Source organism: Carassius auratus, chromosome 22 (genome assembly GCF_003368295.1).
Source record: "Carassius auratus strain Wakin chromosome 22, ASM336829v1, whole genome shotgun sequence".
Classification (NCBI taxonomy): Eukaryota; Metazoa; Chordata; class Actinopteri; order Cypriniformes; family Cyprinidae; genus Carassius; species Carassius auratus.
This window is the reverse complement of record NC_039264.1, coordinates 25641001-25666603: the sequence shown is the minus strand read 5'-3', so window position 1 is coordinate 25666603 and position 25603 is coordinate 25641001. Positions and strand designations below refer to the sequence as shown.

At 34.4% G+C, this 25603-nt stretch overlaps 1 protein-coding gene across 1 annotated transcript in view; it reads right to left on the bottom strand.

Annotated features, from left to right (window-relative positions):
* Nucleotides 1–25520, bottom strand: part of LOC113040170 (low-density lipoprotein receptor-related protein 1B-like) — a 246167-nt gene extending 220647 nt beyond the window's left edge. The window contains exon 1 of the mRNA XM_026198463.1: nucleotides 25382–25520. Within this exon, the coding sequence (XP_026054248.1) occupies nucleotides 25382–25466 (85 nt within the window). The 5' untranslated portion in view covers nucleotides 25467–25520. The remainder of the gene's footprint in view (nucleotides 1–25381) is intronic.
* Between the last annotated feature and the right edge of the window lie 83 nt (nucleotides 25521–25603).

The window sequence follows — 25603 nt, the reverse complement described above, 5'->3', positions numbered from 1 at the left end:
TCTGCGGTTCTAAACTGCACTGCTGTCTGAAGACAATAAAGACGGCAAAAACACATTCTGCTCATTATGGGATGATATTTATCGTCACATATTTTTGCATGTCAAACTGTCATATTATTATTAATACAAGTACAATTGTGTAATTAATAATTACATGATTTTTTATTATATTAATAATAACTACATTATATAAATATTAGAGTTAACTCATATGAAATATATACACAAGTTTAATAATAAATATTTTAACTGTAATGTTTACTTACAATATTTCATTTTATTGATATTTATATTAGTCATGTAATAAATGTTAATGAATAGACTGTATAGTTATTACAACTCAAAACCAAGTTAAAATGTTTCTTAAAAATTAAGGTTAACGGGTTAAGTTAAATTCATTTGGAAACTTCCTTGTAATTAAAATAAATAATTTAATAAATGAAATAAATACCCAATAAATAAAGACTCAGATTGTAGTTTTTCGTAATCACTATGTACAGTAGGCCCGTGATTAAATGTTTATTCTACATTTTAGACCATCGGCTTCACAAGTTGGCTTCTCGATTACCGGCTGTTCTTGAATTGCAACATAATCTTAGCATTTACATTTGCCAATTAGGCTACTTCTAAAATATACCAAACTGATTCCCAAAAGTGACTCCCAAACATGCATTTCCATGTATGCATGAGCCTAAACGTCTATTTTTTGCATCCATCGCATTTGCATCCCATTTAGAGCTGTAACCCAGTCACGGTTCTAAGATTTAATCATGATTTGAGTGTGTGTGTAAATGCGACACCGCAGGGAACATTACTACACGACTGCGCCGATCGCTTTCACCAGCTGTATTGCGCAAAAAAGTGAGTGGTTTTTGGGTCATTGCACATGATGGAATCCGCCTCATTCCCGGCAGAAACGCCATAAATGCTAAACGAGCCACAGAAATCAAAAAACATCTACAGAACACCAATGATCTCGCACAGCGGTGTCGCCCATCTGCCTCCGTATTATGGCAGAGCGTTCTGCTCGAACAAAATATGGCCGCCCTGAAAGTTATTTCCCCATTTTTCGCTGTGAGGTAGACAAACATGCAGCATTTTTCCACTTGAGTTGATAAAACCGTGAACACATGGTGCCCTCTGTTCAACTCACGCTCATACAAAGCTGTTTTGATCAGATCCTCCGCCAACATGCCGGAATGGGTGTTCGCCGCCACCTGCGAGCTTTGTGGCATTTGGCTTTCGCGTGACGCTCGGACCGAGATGAGGGGCGTTTGGCGGGAAGGATTCATAAGGGTCCAGATAATGTCAGCGATGGTGAATGTGGTTCAGCTCGTATTCTATAGCGAACGACCATCTGCTCCGCGGAGATTCATGCTGAAAATGCAAATCAATTGTAAGCAGGACGTTTTGTTGTATTCACACTCTGTGTCCTCAGTTTTGAACAGACTTAGAAGTTTAAGGCCCATGTAGAATGCTTAATATAAATACTTAAATTGATGTCTGTGTAAAGAACAAAAGAATAATATTCTTAAGACATGATACTACAAGTTACTATACTTATATACTTATAATTATCATATTTAACCATATTTTGAAAGAACATGATACTAAAGATCAATATAATTGTATTATATGGGTCATTATACGAAAACGTGCCATTTTGTGTCCCTCAGGAAAAAAAAGCTCTGTAAATCTTAATAAAACATAAAAGAAATAGAATATTTTATATTTTAGTTTCCATAATGTCTCATAATATAATAATAAATTATTTTCTGTTTCTTTGGTTTTTAAAGGATTTTAATCACATTTTTGTACAAAGCATCTTAAAGAAATGTTGAAAATGGCCTGTCCCTCAGTAAGATTTTTCTACTTCTACTTGCTATCGAGGCCAAAAAAGTCAAACTATCATAAAAAAACATATACTTGTATAAAGCCTTAAGTGTCAGTTCATTAGTCATAAATGGATTTTATTCTTAACGTGTCAAATAAAATAAAAAAACACACAATTTAGTCGGGTCCCTAGGTTCTCGTCAACCCTGTTACTTTTTATAAAAACACCACTTTAAAGATAATGGACTGTTCCAAAAGTTGCATCAGTTCCAGGAAGTGACATTATCTGACTTTCATGAAGTTGATGGTAGAAGACAAGTAAGTGTTCTCTTCTTTTTAATGAATTTTCTTTGAGGTTATGTAATGTCTGAAAGACAGGGACACGCTCATTGTGTCAGCCCTGTTACCAGAAAAGCATATGTTAAAAAGTTTTTTGTACATATTTAAAAATTTACATATATGATAATATTTAAGCCTCTCATTAAGGCACGTAATGTAGTGTCATTACCTATACCTCATGGCTAGTAATGGCCGGCAATAACCTTTTTCGTCAACCCTGTTACCGTCAACCCTGTAACCATTCCAGGGTAAGAGGGTTGACCCAAGTACGCTTTTGTGTGTCTTACCCATGTTGTATACACAAGAAGGGTTAAATCAAGGGCAACTGGACTAGGTACGTCCATATTTGAAGCTATTGCCTCTCATCCAAGGGGTTTCTTCATTTCTAAATGACTGATGGGGAGTGCCAGGCACTTAACCTCTGTGGGGTTGTCACCCCTGAGCCAACCCTTCTTGGATAACTATGACCTGGATGACTGAGAATTTTAACAGACATACTTTTCTTACAAATAGTATACATAATATACATGTTTTTACAGTTTTTATCCCTAAAAATCATGTTTTTTTATTTATTCTACTGATAGATAGGCTAAAATATGTTGAGGTTACTGATCTATACTGATACACACAAGTGCATTGGGTTTTATAAATGTGCTTTATAAATCAAAAGTCATTATTTTTTTTATTATGAGAAGTCAATAAATTAACAAGCTTTTCAGTTTGCATTTGGGATACTCTCCATACATGCACTCCATCCAAATAGTTTGAAAAACTTTTCTTGTCAAAAAATAAATCAAGCTTGTGTGACTTGTATGATTATTTGATGGCATGTGAACTACTTACATTTACAGTATGCTACACAATCATAAATAATCAGGGCTGGGGTGTAACGAAATACATGTAACAGCGTTACATATGTAAAATACAAAATATGAGTAACTGTATTTCGTTAAAATTACATTTTAAATAAGGGGTAATCAGATTACAGTAACATCTGAAAACTATTTTAGATTACCAGTGATTACTTTTATTTTGATGTAATTTATTAATTTAATATTTAAGTTTGGGGATTTCAACCAATACCGCGACTGATTTTTTCCCGTTACAAGCACATAACGACACAAACATTCTCCTAGAAATCACACTATGCATTCAGTCAACAGATCCATACGAAGCATGCATAAAATAAAGGTTTATGAAGTCAAACAATAGCTTTATGTGGTTTACAGATGAACTTCTTTATTCATTCGAAATGTTCAGTATCATCTTTGGCTCGGTAATGCAAGTTCACGATCCAATTCGTGAACAGATGATTCTTATTCGTGAATCTTTTAAAATAATAATTTCCTTTATTTATTTATTTAATGAAACCAGTGTGGAAACCAATGCTTCACTAACGGGATAGATCTGGGTCAGGGTATATTCTGGCAAACCGTTTACCAATCAAGTTTCTCAATTGGCAAAGCAAACTGTGGTACACGCCACTACCAACACAGAATGGGTAAATCTGTGTTTTCTCAGCACAATATCATAGAAAGTATGAGGTTTGAGAAGTAGAAGGCGGGGCAACAGTTAAAACATTTTAAAGTTAAAGTTCATGCAAACAGATAAGTTTCGGTTTTTCATCATTTTTATGCTAAAATATCTCAATAGAGCCGTCTACATAATATGCTGATTAGTCATGTTGAATTAAAGGTTTATGAATGTCCAATTAAGACTCCATTACAACCATAATTGTAACTCAAACAAGCAGTATAATCAATACGGTAGCTGTTGTCAACCCTGTAACTGATGTGTCAACCCTGTTACTTGTATAATATTCTAATATAACTTAAAAAATGTAAATAAAAATGTAATCAATTAATTGTAAATGTTTAGTAAGAGAGGCTAATAATCCACTCAAAATTGAATTGAGGTGTTTAATTTTTGTTTCCATACATTTTTCTTAAAACAGAAGATGCTGGGAGAGTGTAATTTGGAAATGAACGTATTCATCCCCTTAAAAAAATAAAACTTTCAATATTCTCAATTCACAAACACTCTTAATGTAACAAGGGGGAGTATATCTTCCACAGTATATCAGATTTGTTCTATACATGTATTTAAAACCTTTTCAAAAAGTAATTAATATGTTGGTAACAGGGTTGACCAAAAACACACATTTAAATTAGTTAAATGAAAAAAATGAAAAAAATAAGATAGCCTGAGATGGCACGGCACATTTTCCTGAGAGGTAAGGATCTACTTAATCCAAAAAGGGGCTTAAAGATTTTCAAAACAGAAATTTGAAAATCAAACATTAAAAGTGGGAAATGGCACGTTTTCGTATAATGACCCATATATAGCTAACTATACTGTGTGTGTTGATCTTTTTAATCTTTAAAAATCTTTATAATTAATCTAAAAAAATATATATAGTTTAGTCATGAAACTCTAGATCGTGCAGGCTGATAGGTTGTTAGCGTAACCAATGATATTCAGGGAGTTAAATGACTTGGCACAAGCTTATTGGTTCATGCTGCATATGTAGCCAATTAGCTTACTGCCTTGCATTCACATGGCTGGCTAGCATTCACTAGAGATTCCTGCAGGGCGCTTTTCAGAGTTTCTCTGAAACCCTCCACCTTCCCCAGCTCCACCTGTACAGATCTGCTACGGGTTATGCTATTAGTGCAGCAGCAGTATGTCTTAAATACTCATGGCACCGTATCGCCATATGCATTGGCAGTAGCAAGTTCCTGTACTTGCTTGCAGCAGCAGCAATGATCTACAACTACAGCGATAACCAACAGTAGCAGCAATTCAGCAAGCATAGCAGGTCTATTCCGCCAAGACCAAATACATTGACATTGTCAAATCCATCACCATGCTAAAATCTTCAGAGAGTTGTCATGATTACAATATATTTTAATAACAACAGCATCATCATCTTCATCATCATCATTATTATTAATAATAATAATAATAATGAAATTAATGATATAATAGTGTTCATGTTTCTTTACATTATATATACACATATCACTCATTTTTAACAAAAATGCTAATTCATTTTCTACAAGTTTTAATATTCCTTTCATTTTTAGTTTCATGTTTCTATAGGCCTACATATAATGTGCATAATTAATCAAATATTTTAATAATTAAAATAATGCAATACACTTATTTAGAATTTTAATCCAAAATAATAATAATAATAATAAATGTCTTTCTCTTTATTTTTTCCTTCCCTTTCTAGAAAGTACTTATTTGAACAATGCCTGAAACTTGGTATTACAAGCACTTCCTGTTTCTGTTTGCTACTAAGAATCGCTTTATGTGTTTGCTTTATGTGTTTGCTAATTGTAAGTCACTTTAGATAAAAGCGTATGCAAAATGACTAAACGTAAATGTACAATATATTTAGTAATATTAACATTAATAATTTCGTAAAAATGGCAATCTTTCCTTAAAAAAATAAAATAAAATCAGTACAGCACATCTTCCTGTTTTCTCTGGATAATTACTCCAGCACCCAAAAGCTCTTTCACAGCTAATTTTTATCAGACTCTCTCAGGTTCAAAATGCACAACCACACACCATTCAAATGGACAGTTTTATGAATTGCTCAAGACACTCAAGCAGCTACTCCATCTGCAAAACCCATTCCAATCTTTAGAGACGTCAATAAAAGCCTGTCCTTATTTACACAGCCAAGAAGTGAACCTCATCTGCTTCCCCTGGGAAAACCGCCGTACCCTTACCGGACATAATTCCTGTGATCATAATATCCACAAGCATTATGAACGACTGGATTAGAAGCCTTTTCAAACATCGCCGGGGCCGCAGTCACTTAACCGTCCACGGGATCAGCAGGTCAGTGATGATGTGGCCCCGCTGGGTGGCATTCAGCTCGCTAATGCACACGTTAAGGGCTGTGAATGGACTGAGAGTCATTGTGTAAGACCCATAACAGCACTCTCGAGTGTTCTTGGGAACACACGGATCCATTATCCCCCGTACTTTTATTACACCTAATTAAAATTTAAGGACAATAGGGTCGTTTTGTCTTTTCGAGGCCTTTGGCGGTGGACGAAATCGGTTGATCAAACACCAGACGACCCGCTTCATATTCATCGTGTGTCGCTGGACAGCATACGATCCTACGACGTCGGAATCGGATAACGAATTGCTACCCTAATTGCATAATTTAAAACCTCTAAAAGGGTCTTAATGGCACTGGAACTAGAGTTTATGTCCATCTATTAGCTCAAGAGTCAGCCTATCGGACACAGACTTGGGACACACCTGCAAGTTGGACTATTGCATAAATAGTCCAATGGCGCACTTGGACATCCCACATTGGTTCAGGTGCACTTAGGGCTCTCAAGTGAACATACTTTTGCTGCATTGTGTATTTTGGGAGCCAATTATTGTCTCGAGAAGCACTCTGTGAAACTTGTGTGCTAGTTCCAGTCATCTGTAAATACACAGGTTGCGAACTACAGTTAAAGAGGACGAGTGTGGTGGAAAAGCAGAGGTGAAATTGGTTTGTGAGAGGAGGAGTGTCCTTCACACGGCCCGGTAACTCTGAACCCCCTCTGTGCAACAATATAACAGCAACATGCAGAGAATCGTGTGTGCGACCCCCAACTACAAAGAAATACGGTCCGTTAATATTGCATTGTGGGGGTTTAGCATTCTTTGAAGGGATATTCTGGGTTCAAAATAAGTACTTTAATATTAATGTATTCATATTCACAGATTCATATTTGAGATCAAAATATTCATATGCTGTGTATTTACATGATACTTCAAGTAGATTTTTTTAATCAATCTTGTTAAGTAGTATTTTTAGTTTCAAAAAGACAGATAGATAGATAAATGTTACTTATTTTTTTATATATTTTAATAGAAATAATATAGAAATAATTTATTAATGCAAATATTTAAAAGCACATACACACAAAATTAATATAAGTAAATAGTATAATGCATAATATAGTTTAATAATAATAATAATTTACACAATAGCACTATATAATAATATATAATAACATTAGTAGTAGTATTAGTATTGCTAGCCATGGTGTATATAATTATAGTGCATATATTTATTTATTTATGTATGTATGTTTTTATTTATTTATTTATTTGGTTAGTTAGTTTTTAGGTTAAATTTAAGGTTTGCATAATTTGTGATTTATATTTCAGTAAATGTAATATGAAAACAGTTCAACAACAACAACAATAAAAACATTATATAATAATAATAATAATTATATGTTATATACACAAATAGTACTATATAATAATAGAATTATAGAAATTAAATAAGTACTATATACATGTCACGCCCCTGGACTGTCTATGTGTGTTTTTGCTTCCCCTGTGACCTACGGTGCATTCCAAATGGAATATATCCCCCTCTGAAGGGCACTTTGGAGTGTTAACAATCATGTCCGCCATATTGAAGGGTCGTTCCAAATCAAAGTGCTCAAAACTGGCCACTTCAAAAAGCCCTTAATTAATTAATGTCTCTTGTCATTAGGCCATCGTTATCCTGTGTATTTAAGCCCCAGTCTGTTTAGTCTTTGTTTGTTGGGTCTACATATTGTGAATGTGTGTAATTTTCCCTTCCTGGTGTGGCTTTACCCCTGTTTGGATTTAATAAAGGACTGTGTTTGCTATTCTGCGTCTCAATCGTATCTTCTGTGACAGAAGACCTGACCTAGTCCAGTAAATTCTGCGTCTTTCGCCCTCTTTTTTTGCGTGTGTGTGTGTTTATTTTGAGTTTTTTGTTTCCATTGTGTGCTTCCCCATGGATCCCCTCGGCCACCTGTTATACCTCCTTCTCCTGCTGGAACAGGGGAAAGATCCCTCAAGGACCATACAAGACTGTTCCTGGTCCTTGCTAATACCACCTGCATCTAGTGTACCATCAGAGAGGGCATTCAGTGTGTATGGGCGGATTTTGGAAGAAAGACGCACAAGTCTGGAACTGCAGTCAGTCAGCAATATACTTTTCCTTAATAGTAATATGGAGTAAGCAAAGCAAGGCCCAGTGATCAAATTCAATTGTTTGTTAAAGGAATAAAGGAATTCACCCTCAAATTAAAATTTGATGTTTATCGGCTTACCCCCAAGTAGAAAATAAACCAAGATTTTAACTCAAACCGTTGCAGTCTATCAGTCTTATAATGAAAGTTGATGGGAATCAAAAAAAAAAAAAAAAAAAAGAAACCCAAATTGAAGCCTGAGGCTCATGACAATACGTTAATGTGTAAAGACACAAACCAATCAGTCTGTGCAAGAAACTGAACAGTATCTATATCTGGTTGTTGTTGTTTTTTTAACTCTGATTCACGCAATGTCCGAACTGTTAGAACTCTCCTGAGCACGTCCTCCTATGTGCATTCTCAGCAGCAGGCACGTGCCTCACGCCTCTTCTTCTTCTTGCTTTATGGCAGATCGCAGTCTTATAAATGCATTACCGCCATTATCTACAATCTCAATTAGGAGTGTCAATGGTCCACTTGAGCTCCGCCTCAGTCCTCCATCTCTTCTGCAGCATTATGTGACAATAACATTATCATGTTATCATGAATTTACAGGTCACTATACATATATATTTAAATGTTAAAATAATATGTTTCATTAGAATAGCCTGAAGGCATGAACAATATTAGCGTTAACATGGTTTTAGAGTTAAAAAACGTAAAAAAGCTTAAAAACACTGTAAAAATGATTATTTAAAAAGCTTTAAAACAGACATTATACAGAATAATTATTTTAAATGCTTTATAAAATCAAATGCTTCAAATTCCGCATTTAAATCTGTCCCCATTCACTTCAGTTGAAGGAGCCTCGCCAGACACAATTAGAGAAGAGTCCAGTCAGCACTTACAAGCAAAGTCAATAGAACCTACTTTGATGCGCTTACAATGGCAGGATTTGAATTCAGAATTGTGCCGTCAATGTACGGTTTTAAATTTTCCAAATGCTACCAGCATAGACTCTGCCCGGAGTATGAAATGAACCACTTGCTGCAAAATTTGAAATGGGACGAGCTGACAAGATCATTTGTTCCCATTTAATTTAGCTGGGATGCAAATGATGTGTGAGATAAACAGCCTGAGGCAATGTCAATACTATCACCATCAGCTAGCAGAAAAACCAGAGCTGAGCGCAAACCCAGATGATAAACAAGCAGCAGCGAATGTGTCTTGTAAACACATGGCTGACGTGGATATCAGAGACGTTATAGTTGGGAAGGTTCCTTCAGCACCACGGACAGCGTCTGATTCTGCTGACGAAAGCAGAAATACAGCTGTCTGTTTTTGAGGGACGCTCAGAATAAAATAATTAATAAATAAGTAAACAGGAGGCTTTCAGCAGCAACTCTGGTTCTGAAGCATAACGCACACATAACTCTGACACATAACTCCAGTTTAGTTTGCTGCCAGCAGTCGGCTTGGAAAAACTCTCGGTCGTTCGTCTTCATTAACGCTTACAGTGAGCAACACAAATATGCAAACATTCATGCCAAACTTTGTGTTCAGTTAATCATCCTAACTAGACACTGGATAAGAACTGGGAAATATTGGCCAGGAATAACAGTGCTCCAGTGATGTTTATCCATGCACCAAAAGTATTCAATTTTATTATGAATGCAATAGCTTAAAGGGGTCATATGACATTGCCAAAATTAAATTATTTGGTGTATTTGGTGTAATGCTTTGTGTTTATGCAGTTTAAAGTAAAAAAAAAAAAACACATTGTTTTCCACATACTGTACATTACTGTTTCTCCTCTATTTCCTGCCTTCTGAAACGCGAGGATTTTTTACAAAGCCCATGGTCTGAAGAGCAAGGTTTGCGCTGATTGGCCAGCTATCCAGAAGGAAATTGTTTGCGCCCTAACCCCTGAGCAGAGGGAAATTGTTGAAGTTTACTTCACTTTGGAACATTCGTCCATGGATTTGTGTTGCGCTGCTGCTTGCAGCATCTTCAAACACAAACGAGTGTGACCTCATATACTTCTGTAAATAAATATAATTTAAATTCACATCAAAGTTTAATAAATTCAGAGAATCAAATTTACGCCTTATTTCTTTGCATGAAAATGTTGGCCACGTTATGCAAATCTTCCCACACTGTGATGTAGACATGTCAGGGCTTATTATAATGAGCCATTTAGGAGGGCGTGGACAAGCCTTAAAGGTATATTTCATCAAATAATGAAAATTTGATGTTTAACTGCTTACCCCCAGACCATCCAAGATGTAGGTGACTTTGTTTCTTCAGTAGAACACAAACCAAGATTTTGCATTTTGTGTTGCAGTCTATGAGTCTTACAATGTACTGTAAGTGGATGGGAATAAGGCCGGTGACACACTAGTATTGATGGCAAAATAGGATATGTTTGACAGTCGCAATATTTAAAAATCGATAATTATTTACTTATTTTTTTAATTACATTTATATCAAAATTTATGTCAACCTATAGACTTTCAAACATCAAAATGTCATGAATTAATATGTATTTGTGTACAAAATGACATATAAACATATTTTCCTATTCTATTTTGCCTGGAAACGCTTCCTACATGCTTGCGTGTCGCGTGAAAAATAGGCGTCGGTTCTATTTCTAGCATGCACGCGTTTTCCGAATTTGCTCGAGCCGCGCCTGAGACGCGCGTCTCACACAGGCAGTCTTCAAGCTCTGACCTGTTAACATGGGAGCCGAATTAAAAACGGACAGGCCACGCAGCTGAGATGCTTACTCCACGCATCCAGTGTGTCACCGGCCTAACAGCTAAAACATAATTTCACAAAACCAAATTAAACCCTGCGGCTTGTGATGATACACTGTGTAAAGACACAAAACAATCATTCTGTGCAAGAAACTGAACAGTATTTATATATATATATATATATATATATATATATATATATATATATATATATATATATATATATATATATATATATATTTTTTTTTTTTACCTCTGATTCACACAATGTCGAACTGTTAGAACTCTCCTGAGGGCATCCTCCTGTGTGCGTTCTCAAGCAGCAGGCGCGTGAGGCGTCTTCTTCTTCTTGCTTTATGGTGGATCACAGAATTTTAAGTGCATTACTGCCACCTATCTCTCAAGTGGACCATTGAAACTGTAGATCTAGTGTCAATAGTCCACATCAAAATGTTGATGTTTTTATGACACAGTTTGTTTACATAAATACAGTAAACAGTTAACAAATGTAAAAAAAAATAAAGCTATACCAGACTACACAAGTACAACGGAATGCAAATTAACAGTGTGGAGACAACCAATGGGAGTGCAGAGTGAAGCTGATACATTTGAATATTTCAGTCGAGTAGGAACACTGTCAGTCTGATGAAGTTTAAATGTTGCTATAGCGACTATTCCTTTTGAAACAGACAAACAGACAGAGGGACAGACATGCAAACAGACGGCGTATAAATATCTGTCAACAGCAGACAGCAAACTTGATTAAACTGCACATAGATATTAATACAGTCATTATTATTCAAGGAGAAAAAGCACATATGGTAATCTGAGCCTCAATATGCAAACTCAAAACTCAAACTCACTTCCTAAACCTAGAGAATCTGCTGCCTTCCACATCAAATGAAAAAGGAAGCAACCGGAGCAATGAGACGGTTGCTTCAGGAGAAAATGTGAAGGTCAAAGAGCAGACAAAAAAAATGAGCCACATGCTATTACTGAAAATATTGTATCCTTACATAAAAGAAAGAAGAGAATATTTAAAAACTGTAAAATTGTATCCAAACAATAAATGAATGAATAAACAAAAACAATTTTATAAATTACTTATTTAAAAAAGTATATATATATATATATATATATATATATATATATATATATATATATATATATATATATATATATATATATATATATAAATAATGAATCACACATTTTAGATACATCAAATTTTAAATCTTAAATTGCATGATGTGCATTATGAGTAGAAATGTTTGAATCATGAACAAAGCAGAATCAGAAAACAACTGTAGGACTGTTTCTTGCATTTTTGTTGGATTATTTATTAAACATTATTCTATATATGGAATTAATGTGTTATGAATGTTATACGTATTTTAATTACAATGTACAACAACTATTTTACATCTAATTATTTAATGTTACGCATAATATATTACTACTCTATTACAAATTGTATTTAAATATTCATCATATATTGAATATTTATACATATCCAAGTCTTATATATTTAAAATATAAGATTTAATATGATTAAATAGTTTTACAACATAATCATCTACAGTACATCTATCCCTCCATCTATCCATCTATCTATCCATTTATCCATCCATCTATCTATCCATCTAGCTATCTACAAAGTATCTATCCATCTATCCATCTATCTATCTATCTATCTATCTATCTATCTGTTATTTAAAAAGCAAAAACAGGCCCAGACCTCATTATTCCAGCAAGAATGAGAAAGCATTTGATCTTGGAGTCATACTAATGTGATTTAAACAAAAATAAGCCGACATGTTCACTTAACGGTGAAAGGTTTTGCTAAAAGCAGCTTGGAGGTGACAAATTAATTAGGGTCACTCTAATATACTTACAGGTTATGCCTTCATAATGTAGCAATTATTCGAAAGACGTTTTACAACACCATTAAGAAAGACGTCTATCAATAAACCGACCAAATAAATGCACACTGACCCGCCGTTTATAGATTTACATTCGGCAATAAAACAGAAGCATTAGCATTAATTCAAACCAAACAAACATAATTAAAAATACTTCAAGCTCTTAATCCAATTATCACTCGGGCATTGTGGGAAAAACCGTCCAGGAGCCGTTTGTCCCAGCAATAACACAGTCAATACTCATCTGATTATAATGTACCATCTCAGACACGCACAGCATTTTTATCACCGATGATAAATCGCTAAAATAAGCACATTATGGTTCTCGACAGCTCCCAGGTCCGACCTCTGAGAGCTTGGACAAACGCGGAGGAAAGCGCCGCGCCGCCATCCTGTCACTTCACAAGGACATTAGCGCGAACCGCGAAGCTCTCGCGCATCGATCCCGCGCTCCTGCCAGAGTAAACAGTCGATCGATGGCGTGTTATGAATGTGCTATTTATCAGATTAAGCCTAAGGGGAGTTTTAGGATGATAATATCTATCACTTTTGTCTCGAAACCCCTTCGAGATGGATTACGGCTCTTAACTTACAGCTGAACAATATGACAGTACAAGTAGATTGAAGCGAATCCTACTTTAGGTTCAAGGAACAACCTTAGCTTCTCATCTGGTGGTTTAAGCTGGAAACGCAAAGATCTGAGACTAGAAATGATGTAACTGAGAACAAGTTTCCCACATATGTAGCTTGGAGCTGGACACTTCACCCCAGGGCATTTTCCTGCATGTGTTTCTGTGGATTTGGGGGTTTGTTGTGTTCAAGTCAGATAAAGAACAGTATTTTTTTGTTGTTGAATTGACTTCTACTATTTTATTAGCATTCCTATCAGACAGCACAAAGGCACAGACGACTAGATACAACCCGTTGCAAAAGGACTCACTAATTCACCTTTGTTTTGGAAAGTCTATGCAAAAAGGATGTGTTGAAAACAACTCTTAACACAACTTTGTGTCTAGTTAAGGACAGCACATTTTGTGTTACTTTTAACTCAACCATTGTGTTATTCCTGTTCATTTTCTACACACCATGTGTTATAGTTATACAGTTTGTGTCAATTATGTACACAAAATGACACACAATGTATTAATAGTCAACACACATACAAAAAAAATTGTACACAATTCCACTTCCTTATTGAGAGGGAAAAGTAAAATAAAATAAAATAAAATAAGCTTATGTAACGAAATAAAATAATAAGTGCATGACTTTGAAAACAAATTAGTAAGTTTATGTGACATAAAATGGTAAAAAAAAAAAAAAATCAATAAATAGACACTTACAATAAATAAAGAATTATGATGCTATCGTTTCTTTACAAAAGCTACTTAAACACACCGTTTCTGTGAAACTGCCCAAATACTGCTATAATAACGGCTTGTAAAAGCTCGAGTTCAAAGTACAGTGATTTTATATTCTGATATTGCACTGAAGGAGTCCAGTGGGTCAAACATGTCCAGTAAGCTTGTTAGAGGATCAGCAAAGGTAATATAAGAGAATCATGAGTGAGATTTTGGGTTCAGTTTCCCTCTGTCTCATTATGCAATGCAATGCTACTGTTAGTGGCCCTGCTATCGCTAGAGGTGACAAGGCCTGTCTGATACCGCACTGCAAATGGAGAAACAATACAGTGTGTGTCACATAAATACAGTCATAGGTGAAAATCCAGCACGCAGACGTCATCAGCTGATCGTCTTGTAATTCTGAACCCTGTACCGGTTTTGACACGAATGAAACTGATTCTCAGGTCATCCACCTGTTTCTTTTAGCGCGATAACAGTTCAGGGGAAAGCTACATGCGCTAATGTGCAGAAAACACAGTAATACATCACTGTCATAATTTTGCACGTCAGTGAGTAGAAGCTGAACGGCACAGGGAAGGTAATTATTGAGCGTAATGGTTTTTCAAGGCACCTGATTCAAACCCTAAACAGTCTGTCACCAAACAAGTCAACGAGAATTCATCCTGGACTCAAGTAGAAAACTAAGCAATCATGGAGGAATTCAATATAGAAAATATGATTAATAATCAAAAAAAAAAAAACATGTGAGTCTATATATATATATATATATATATATATATACACAGACTCACATGTTTTTTTTTTTTTTGATTATTAATCATATTTTATTATTATATATATATATATATATATATATATATATCATACAATATCATAAGAATTTGTAGGCATTTTTGTTTGCGGTTCAACTCTACAAAGTATTGTTTGGATAGAGTAAAATATAAAATTGTGAATAAAACTGAACAAACAAATAGTATGTATGCACACATGACAAATAAAATAAAACAACAATAAAATAATTAAATAAAATATGAAATAGCATTAAAGTACACACTAATTAATTATATAAAAAACGAAATAATTAATAACAGAATATACATGCACTTACATGCAATTTAATCAATGCACATTTAAATAAGTACTTATGAATGAAACATTAAATTATAATAAGATAAAACTTTAATTAAATAGTATTCAAATCCATGACATTAAATTGTTGTGAATACAAGAATGTGTGTGTGTCTTTGTGTGTGTAAAATAGAATGCAATGAAAAACTAATTAAATAAATTAATAAATTAGTATTTAGGTATATGATATATAAAATAAAATAAAACCGTTAATGTAAAAAAGTGCATGAAATATGCAATCAAATAAAATACTAAAATAAAACAAATAAGTTTATGCAACAAAAAAAAAATGTGAATAAACTAAAATAAAATAGCAAGTATGTTGCAGTGTCAGATTATTATTATTTTTTTATTTTTTTTTTGCATAAGTAGCCCACAAAGAATTACAATGCAATATTATATAAGATTAAATTGCATTGAATAAATAAACGAATAAATAACCGCATGCATGACTCATTAAAAATAAAATAAGTGTGAAAATGCATTACATTAAATGACTCTAAACATATCAATACAGTATGCAGTACTACATAAATAAAGTACTGCATGCATAAATAAAATAATTAGTATTAATGTAATTTAATAAATAAATAAATACATAACAGTGTAGTGCATATGACATGAATACAATACCAAAAAAAATGTAAAATATGACAATTAAATTTTTAACTCTTAATATTGACCTTGCAGTGGTGTTTTAGCATATTTAGAACTTGGTCAAATTAGATTGCAGCTAGTTAGTAAGTAATACCATTTATTTATTATTTTTATTTTATATATTTTTTTATCACTGTGCAAAACAGAATTCACTCCTAAATTAACTACTGATTCCTGAAAGATTTGCCTTTTTGCTTTTTGAGTTTATGATATTCACCTGTACAAAGTATTGTCTTGTCATTTGGCATGAGCGTATGCTCCAGACGGGGTTGGGGGATCTATAATGGAGTCTATTAAGTGTTTATAGGATTTATAGCCCCTTGGTTTATAGTCAATAGAGTTGTGTCTTTATTAGTCGGTCTGAGTTGTAGTTTTGGCCTCTGCTATGTGAAAGACTTACGACAGGAAACCAAAGAAGCACATTCAAAGCGTGGGACTTTCAGACCATTTTAACCTGCTGGATACAAATTGATTCACACCTACTCGCATAAAAACATTTGAAGTTAATGAATGCATGCTGAGCTTTTTCTCTCTAATTTCCATAATGCAAAACTTGCATCGTACAGAATATTGAATGTGTAATTTGTCAATAAATTATCTCTACATGAAGGCTTGAATCTGCTCCATGTGATCTGATACATTGATGTATTGACTCCAAATCAGTACAATGTTAATTTTATGGTGATTCTTAGTTAACCAGCCACCAGCTCATATTCTGAATCTCATATTCTGAGAGACTTCATATGAACATCCTCGAGATAGATTTACAGTAATATTTGAAGATGAAATAAAACCTCACTGGACAACATCTCTCTGACTGGGAAAATAAATAATAAACCTTCAAGAAAAATTGTGATATTTATGCATTTTATACTAAAATACATTCTTGTTTTGTAGTATTCGTAGTATGTAATTCCGAAGTAATTCGACTTAAAACGATAGTTGACACAAAAATGTTTGTAAATTTTGTCATTAATTACTCACTCCGTTTCGACTTTCGTTAATCTTCGGAAAACAAATTAAGATATTTTTGATGAAATCCGAAGGCTTTCTTAACCTGCATAGACAGCAACGCAACTATCATGTTTAAGGCCCAGTAAAAACATCGTTAAAGTAGTCTATGTTACATCAGTGGTTCAACTGCAATGTTATGAAGCTATGAGAATACTTACATGTTTTTTTTTTTTTTTTTTAAGCAACTTTATTCAACAATTTACTCTCTCTGCATCACTCTTTGATGCACATTTATGGGTGAATAGTCCCTTTAAAAAAAGTGAAACACTTTCCAAAAATGCTGTTTGAACAATACAAAATCTTAATTTCAGTTCAAAATTTATATTTTGTATGATACAAAATGCAAATAAAAAGACAACCTCCTTTACAAGTCTATACATTTGAATTGGTGTGTAGCATTCACTCACAAACCAATTGAGAAACATTGATGATTTGGCATCTGTGAGCATTTCTATGCACTATAATACACAATCTATCAAAAAAAAATTATAATAACTACATTTCTCCTTCAGTTTTGATGTCAAAACATCCACAGATATGTACATGGGAAACAAAAACACTAAAAATGTTGTATTATTGTCAGTAAAAAGGTGAGAGCAATTGCAAAAAAAAATTTAAAAAAAAAATCTAGCAGACTTGTTAGCTCCCCTATAAAAACAAATGATCGCTACAAAAAAAAAAAAAAAAAAAAAAAAAAAGTCCATACAATGTGTGTGCACTATATTTAAAACGTGCAACTCTTAAATCTCATTCTTATTTCTACATATTTGAACTGGTGTACAGTTTTCTCACAAACCAACTGAAAACCAATGGCCATATTCACATGCACAATAAAACATTATTAAATTAACTAATTACAACAAAAAAAATCCAAATTCAAAAAAACGTATACAAATCCATAAAACCTCACTCGTACAAATTTTGTACAATTTGTCTGGAGTCCAGTTTAGGGGCTGTGTTAGAGGTAGGTCATTTGGTCCAATTCATACAAATTGGGAAACTCGGAAATACGTACGATTTTGCAAAAATCAATACAAAAAATGATGATAAAAGTCTCAATCTTGGCTACAAATTTGAACTTCTTTCAGTTTTGATATGAAAACAGATACTGTGCACAAGATATGCAAACACTTAAAAAGTTATGTGTGCAACAGTAAAAAAAAGAAAGAAAAAAGAGAGTTGAATAATTTTGCGCAAATTGCTAATAACCTTCACCCTTTCAGAAAATATATTGTTGCGTTAAGCATAATTGTTGCAAGAATCTGCACTTATGCTCGATCAATGGAATCAAACCTGGTGAACACACACACATAAACATACGCACACAACATAAGTTTCAATTGTTTCCTTAATATGTCTTCTTCTGCCTTCTGAATATTGTGCAAAAAATACAGAATACAAAAGAGCAGCGCGAACATTGTTCAAACATTCCCGATTTATATTCTACAGACAAATACAAAAACATGCTGGTTTGTGATGACGTGAGATTAAATAAACAATAACAGAAACTGAATTTCTCCTGAACTAATTCTTTGATGTTAATGATGACATTCGAACAAAACAAAACCAAGTGCGCAACAAAACAGTGAGTGTCTGCGCGGATTAACGGCTGCTTTTGATTGTGTTTGTGCACATTTCTGTCTGTGCAGAAGTAGTGACAGTGCTGATCTGAATTTAAAAGACCCCCTGTTGTTCCTTTCCAAGTTAAAAGCGTCACATCACAGTGCTTTCGCCTTTGAGAAACATCCAGCCTATAGCTGCTTCATACGGGTACAGACCACGCTGTCTCTCCTCTAAACATCTGCTTTCATTTCATCTCTCGATATTTATGGCATACTTGACAACCAAAGTTATCAGACCAGTGGAAGTAAGGAATGTTATCAAGAGTAAGCGAATGTGTTGGAGTTGTTCGTGAGTGTGGGAGTCAAGTGTAAATGCAGGTACGGAAGTAGGACTGTGTGTCCTTTGCTTTTTGCAGCTCTTGTAGTCTCTGCCCTGCTTTGCTTTCTACACATTTTATCCTACAGAAGCGTTACGTCCAAAGGGCAAACTAAGGCAGAAATGCTTTCATGGGAATGCAACAACAACAAATGCACTCCAATAAACACTGGTCTGCATCCCTGTCATCATCAACAACAAGCTCAGATTGCCACACTGAAAACAACAAATTCAAGTACAATTCGTCAGGTGCAACAGCGCAAGACTTTGCGACTCCAAAGTCACCTGGCACCCAATGGAGGGCTCAGACCTTCAGAGTAATAATGGATTTGTCAGATAAAAGACAATTGCATCCCATAAGAGTACAGAAAACAATTTGAAATATTGAATCCGTTTTAGTATTTAAAAAATGTTCTAACTGTAACGAGAATTAAATTAGCATTTTAATAATAACAATTGGACGACAAAATAATGCTAATAATGTAATAGTGTGGGGAAAAAAACACTTCATTGTCATCGTGACAGGTTTTGCCGCATATATCAAGATACAAAAAAATTACTATTACATTTTTATACAAATTTACTATACAATTTTGAATTTATAAATTATCATTATAAATTGTAAATATTTAATTAGTTTTAGCATTTGTGTTTTTGTCCTTCCTGTAATGAGAATTAGATTTACATTTAAATAATAAAATAAGATAATGTGTGTGTGTGTGTGTGTGTGTGTTTGTGTGTGTGTGTGCTCTTGTTTTTGTGACATATCAGGACACAACTCTGTATAATGACATGGGTATGACACAGGTATTACAAGGAGAGGGTGACTTATGAGGACATAACCCATGCCCCTTTTTTCAAAAAACTTATAAATCATACAGAATTAGTTTTTTTGAGAAAGTAAAAATGCACAAAGTTTCCCGTGAGGGTTAGGGTTAGGTGTAGGGTTGGTGAAGGGACATAGAAAATACAGTTTCTACAGTATAAAAACCATTACGCCTATGAGAAGAACCCAATTTTAACAAAAACAAACGTGTGTGTGTGTGTGTGTGTGTGTGTGTAAATATATACACACACACACACACACATATACCATATGCATGATGGCTTTTTTTGGCTTGTGAACTATTGTTATACTGAATGACATTTTAGTGGCTGTCTTCTGTAAATCATGCTAAAAAACATGACATAATATTTGGTAGAATTTTGTTGGACAGCCAACGGCCTATTTTTGTTTGCCCCTCTTTAAAGAAATAGCACTTCTGAAAATAGACTCTGGATTTCAGGATTTAGAGTAATTAGCCATGGCTTTCTCGGACAGCTGTATGATGTGCCATTGAATTTCTAAATACAGGCAGCTTTAAAGAATCCAGAAATACGACGGACGTAAATTAGGCACCAGAAATACAGCCATAAATATCAATTAGGCAGTCGCCGTGAAAACTTAGAAGTACATAAGCCTCTGATGCATGGAGACGCCCATGAGCAGCGAGCTCAAACTCCTCCTTACTGAAGTCAGTCTCCATAAATCTCAAGGATCAAAGACACTCTCTGTGATAGAGGCAGAAATGTTTAATGGCTTAGAAACACAACTGTAACCATCTCCAAGACTACAATCGTCCATTAGCGTCGAAACCGAAGGGTTTCATACGCCAGTCGCGTGCCAAGTAATGACTTCCTTCACAAACAGAAACATCTGGGTGATTGCAGTATTGAATTGGCACTTTTCACAAGAAAGGTACAAAAAAGTTTTTTTTTTTTTTCTGTCAACAAATAGTCTGTGAAAGGAGGTGCTTAGGCTTAACTTGAGAGCTCAAGCTAAAAAAAAAATGTAGTATTAGTTATTAATATTGAGATGTATTCATTTTACATGGAGATTTGCATTACTTTTCAACCCTGTTACCAAAGTTTCAAACATATTTGTGATCTAGCAATATTCTAACATTACACATTAAATAAATATCATATTTAGATGTTTTTTTTTATTTATTATTAGCTCATGGATTTATTCCACTGCATTGTAAAAATAAATAAATAAGTTGAAATTAAATTTGTCAACCCTATAACCAAATTTCAATGTCTCTAAATACATTTTAAAACATCTCTGTGATTTTTGCAAAAAACTTTTTGCATGACACATTAAATAATTATAAAATGTTGATGTCTTCAAATTATTTATTAATTTATTCCAATGAATTATATATACTGTACATATATTTTATTAAATTTTTTCCAACACTGTTACCAAAGTTTCAGACAAATGCGGTTTTAAATATATTCGTGATTTTGCCTTGGTTTGGCATTAAACATTAAATAAATGTAAAATGTATTTCAACATGTTTATTTCAATAGTATTTAGTTAGAGCAAACAGACAATTTTTTTTTTACAGATTTTCCAACACTGTAACTAAAGTTTCAGACAAATGCAGTGTAAAATACAGTTTAAATGAATTTGTGATTCTCCAATTTTCTAGCATTAAACATTAAATAGATATAACATTTAGATTAGTAAAAATGAGTTAATGGATTCCCAATGTAAATTAATTCATATTAAGTTAAAATAAATCAACAGAAAGATTAACAGCATCATACATTTGCCTTAATCTGTCACTGTCACAGCTTGTTTGGGAACAAAGTTTGGAAAGTTGTATTAATTATTGATTTAGTTCTTTCTCCCTCTCTCCCTCTCTCCCTCTCTCTCTCTCTCTCTCTCTCTCTCTCTCTCTCTCTCTCAATTAGCTATTTGTCGTACTAAATACATTTCATGCCATATAAGTCTGTAATGATAAACTGAAACTGGAGGTCAAGGACTTCATCATCGCCTGGTGAGCCTGGCGTTCGTTCATCCATCCTAAACATAAGCGATACTGAGAAATTGTGCATGACCATTTGAAGAATTGGAAACGTATTTCTATGTCACACTATAAAGATCTATCGCTTCGCACCTGAATTTAGATCTCGTTCTGCGAGAAAAAAACAATAACGAGCTAGACAGAAAGAGAGGAGACCGAATAAACATGAGGCATAGCTTGGTGCATGACCACGGGCTGAAGAGGATCCTTGAAGAGTTGGCAGCTGAATTGACTGACAGTACTGTAAGAGACCCTCAGGCTGCACAACTCACAGTTCAGCTACTCAAGATGACCATGAACAAAACACACACAGTAAAGCTGGACCATACATTGAATGGTTGCAATATATGTCCAGTGATCCTGCCTATACCTTATTTTTTTATTATAGTTTTTGTTGTTGTTTTTAAGGGTGGCTCTACTCCGGTAGCAAAAACTGGTTTAGGTGTAATTTTTCAGTTTTCTGTGAATCAAAACTAATTTTGATTCATTAGACTATTGGAGTTTTGATTAGATTTATCATGCAATTTACAAAAAAAAATTAATTATTAAATTTAATTTAGTGAAAACTAAACAAATGCCTTTACTATTTTTACACTGTATTTTACTTATTGAATTAAAAAAATTGAGATCAAACACACACACACACACACACACACTATGTGTGTGTTAAAGTAAAGCTTCTTATTAAATATCGTTAAATTGGTCTATATAAATAAATATATACTTATCTATATACTTATTTATTCTATATATTTTAACCAATAATCAATAAATGATTAATATTATTATTTTGTGAAAACAGTACAAACAGCCTAATTATATACAGTAAATACTACATACAGTATATATATATATATATATATATAAAATTTGAGATTAACATTTTTACTAATATATTTTATAAATAGAAAAATACATACATTTTTGATTTTGACCTATGTGTGATCTTTGATTTACATATCTATATATGTATGCATATCTATCTATCTATCTATCTATCTATCTATCTATCTATCTATCTATCTATACGCACAAAAGGCAAATATAGCAGTTCCTTATACTATGATATTGATGCATATAGATACATTTATTGTAAAAATTTCTCATTGACGAATGGATTATTAATTAGCATTATTTGGTGAATATAGTACAGACACCTTTGGAGCTCAATTTGATCCAGCAGATGCTTTATTAGCAAAAGAATTACGTTTTTAATTCAAACAGTCTTTTGTTACCACGCTCAGTGCTGTCTAGCACTGCAGCTGCTTTTAAGTCATGATTCATCTATTTTGCAAAACATTAAAAGCAACGTCCTAATGATAAATATTCAGTCCTGGCCCTGAGGCACATGTGCTAACAATGTGTTCTCAAAACAATTCCTGCGACTTCACATTAAACTGTGGTCATTTTAAAATGTGTTAAATGAAGCCCAACCCCCGAAACCTTAATGAACATGACTAAAAAATAAAGATCATTTCACTTCAGTAATGGAAAATAAAACCAAGACCGAACTGCGGTAAATAGTTTCACGCTGCCAAAACAGAAACCAAGCGCGAGAAAAGAGAAAAGAGAATTTCTCAAGCCAATATGTCTCTCACAGCTGAGTCATGAGTCAAGTCTTGAACGAATATGAAAAAATATAATGCAGCATTGACATTCAACAAAGGCCTATCCCAGGAAAACAGCATTCATATCCCACCAAGTTGTCCAGATCACCATCCACCAATAAACACGATTCCAAAATCCTCATTCTCATCCACAAACATAAATTTAGACCTTCTTTTTTCTTTTTTTACAAGAAAGTGTTTCCAGAACCAAGCAGACAGAAGTCGAAGCCAAAATTATCACCTGGACCACAACGCCACCTGATTCCATTTATAATAAAACTAGTTCCTCTAACAATGAAACGGTTTGGCTTGAAGATACGCTCTTACAAAACAAGCACGTTGACCCAAAGGTCAAACACACATTACGCATCGAAAACGGAACGCAAACTTCATTCGGTTTTTGCATTCAAGTGGAAAATTCTCCTCTGGTGTCAACAACACGACTGATTTCCATCCGACACAATGATATATCGCCCGACAGGACATATCTAGCCGACGTTACACTGAAACAAACACATTTACCACCCTAAGCATTCAGTCTATAGGCCATTAGTGTTTTCGGTTGGCAGTAATGGAGCCCTAAGGGAGCTGCACTTGTTGCGGTGCTTGATTTGTTTAGGGTAACCACATTTTGTCAGCGGTTTATTGAATGCCTGCTCGATAAACTAAGTAACACACCATCCCACGTGAAATGTTCATTTCGGCATGGCCTGTAAATCTATTTCCATTGACAAACCAAGCCTAGCGGTCTGTTTTATGTACCCAATCCGAATCCTTTATTCAGATATGATTCAATTGGAGCTCACGAATTAGGAAAACGTATCCGAAATGAGGCCATTTGGCACTTTTTTGCAAGATGTTTGATGGATATCGATTGTAAAGCTGAGCTATTAAAGGTCTGTCCAGCTAAACACGAGAGTACATAAAGTGTCTAGGCAAAGTCATTTTGGCAGTTTTAGGTATCCGTGATGCCATTAAGCGATGAATCATTCGGTTGCATTAACCTAATAAACGGTTCATGGTTGTGCTGTAAATGCAACCCTGCCTCTACACAGTGTTAAACTAAGTCGCATCTGATGGATCAGTGTAACACATACTCACACTGCATTATTCCTAATAACACATAAAGATGATACTGCATTTAAAAGCCATCAGGGAGTCAGCAGCAGATGCTTTTATGAAAAACGGCACTCATAGCCCAGTTAAACCATCTACTGTTACAAATAAACGGGACTGAATAATGGATATACAGCCTCTTGAGTTCCACGAAGAACTTCCTCACCTTTAGTTTATTGAAACGTCTAGTAAGTTGCCCTGATCCGACACACCCAGATCAGTTCTTGAAGCCTTTATTAATGAGCCGATGAAGCGGATCAAGTGTTTTAAATGAGGCGGGCATCCAGAATGTGCATTTCTGGACATCTCCAGAAACCTGAAACCAAGAAATCAATCGTATAGTGCAGCCGGGCGAGCACTTTTCTTCATCTCCAAAGAATAGTGCATATATGGTCCTCAAGAGCCTGAGCGAAAAGGTTCTTGATTAAAAGAGGGGCGTAGAAACCATCGAAAATCTCCAGTTTTAAGAGTCTGAGTTTGAGAGGTGCAGCAACATAACTTCAACAAATGGTTAGAAGCGCTTTTCTTCAACCACAACTTTAACACAACAAATAAAGAAGTCACTGAACTGGTGATTGATTTAGTCAGCCAGGTGCTCTCTCTTACACAAAATAAGTGGGGAAAAAAGATAAATAAAGAGAGATACAATAAGAGAGAGAGAGAGATAGATAGATAGATAGATAGATAGATAGATAGATAGATAGATAGATAGATAGATAGATAGATAGATAGATAGATAGATAAATACTTGCCAACATCCACAAAAGTTTTAATATTAAACATTAATACAATGTTTATTAACACTTTAAGAGGAACATACGCCGATACGTGTAAATGAATCATACACATCCATTAATAAGCGGAGTTTGCTATGTCTCACCTTGCTCAGCCCCGGCCACCGTCAGCGTTTTAACCAGCAGAATTAATCCCGACATGCTCAGAAGTGCCAGGAGAAAGTCGGACATCGTGGCTGGATGTAGTCCCGGGCAGACCCGTTGTCCGCCAGCGCCGATGATGATGATGATGATGATGATGATGATGCCCAAGTTAAGTGTGAGCGAAGCCGGTCTCACGCCCCGCAGCGCTCCGCTCAGCAGCGCAG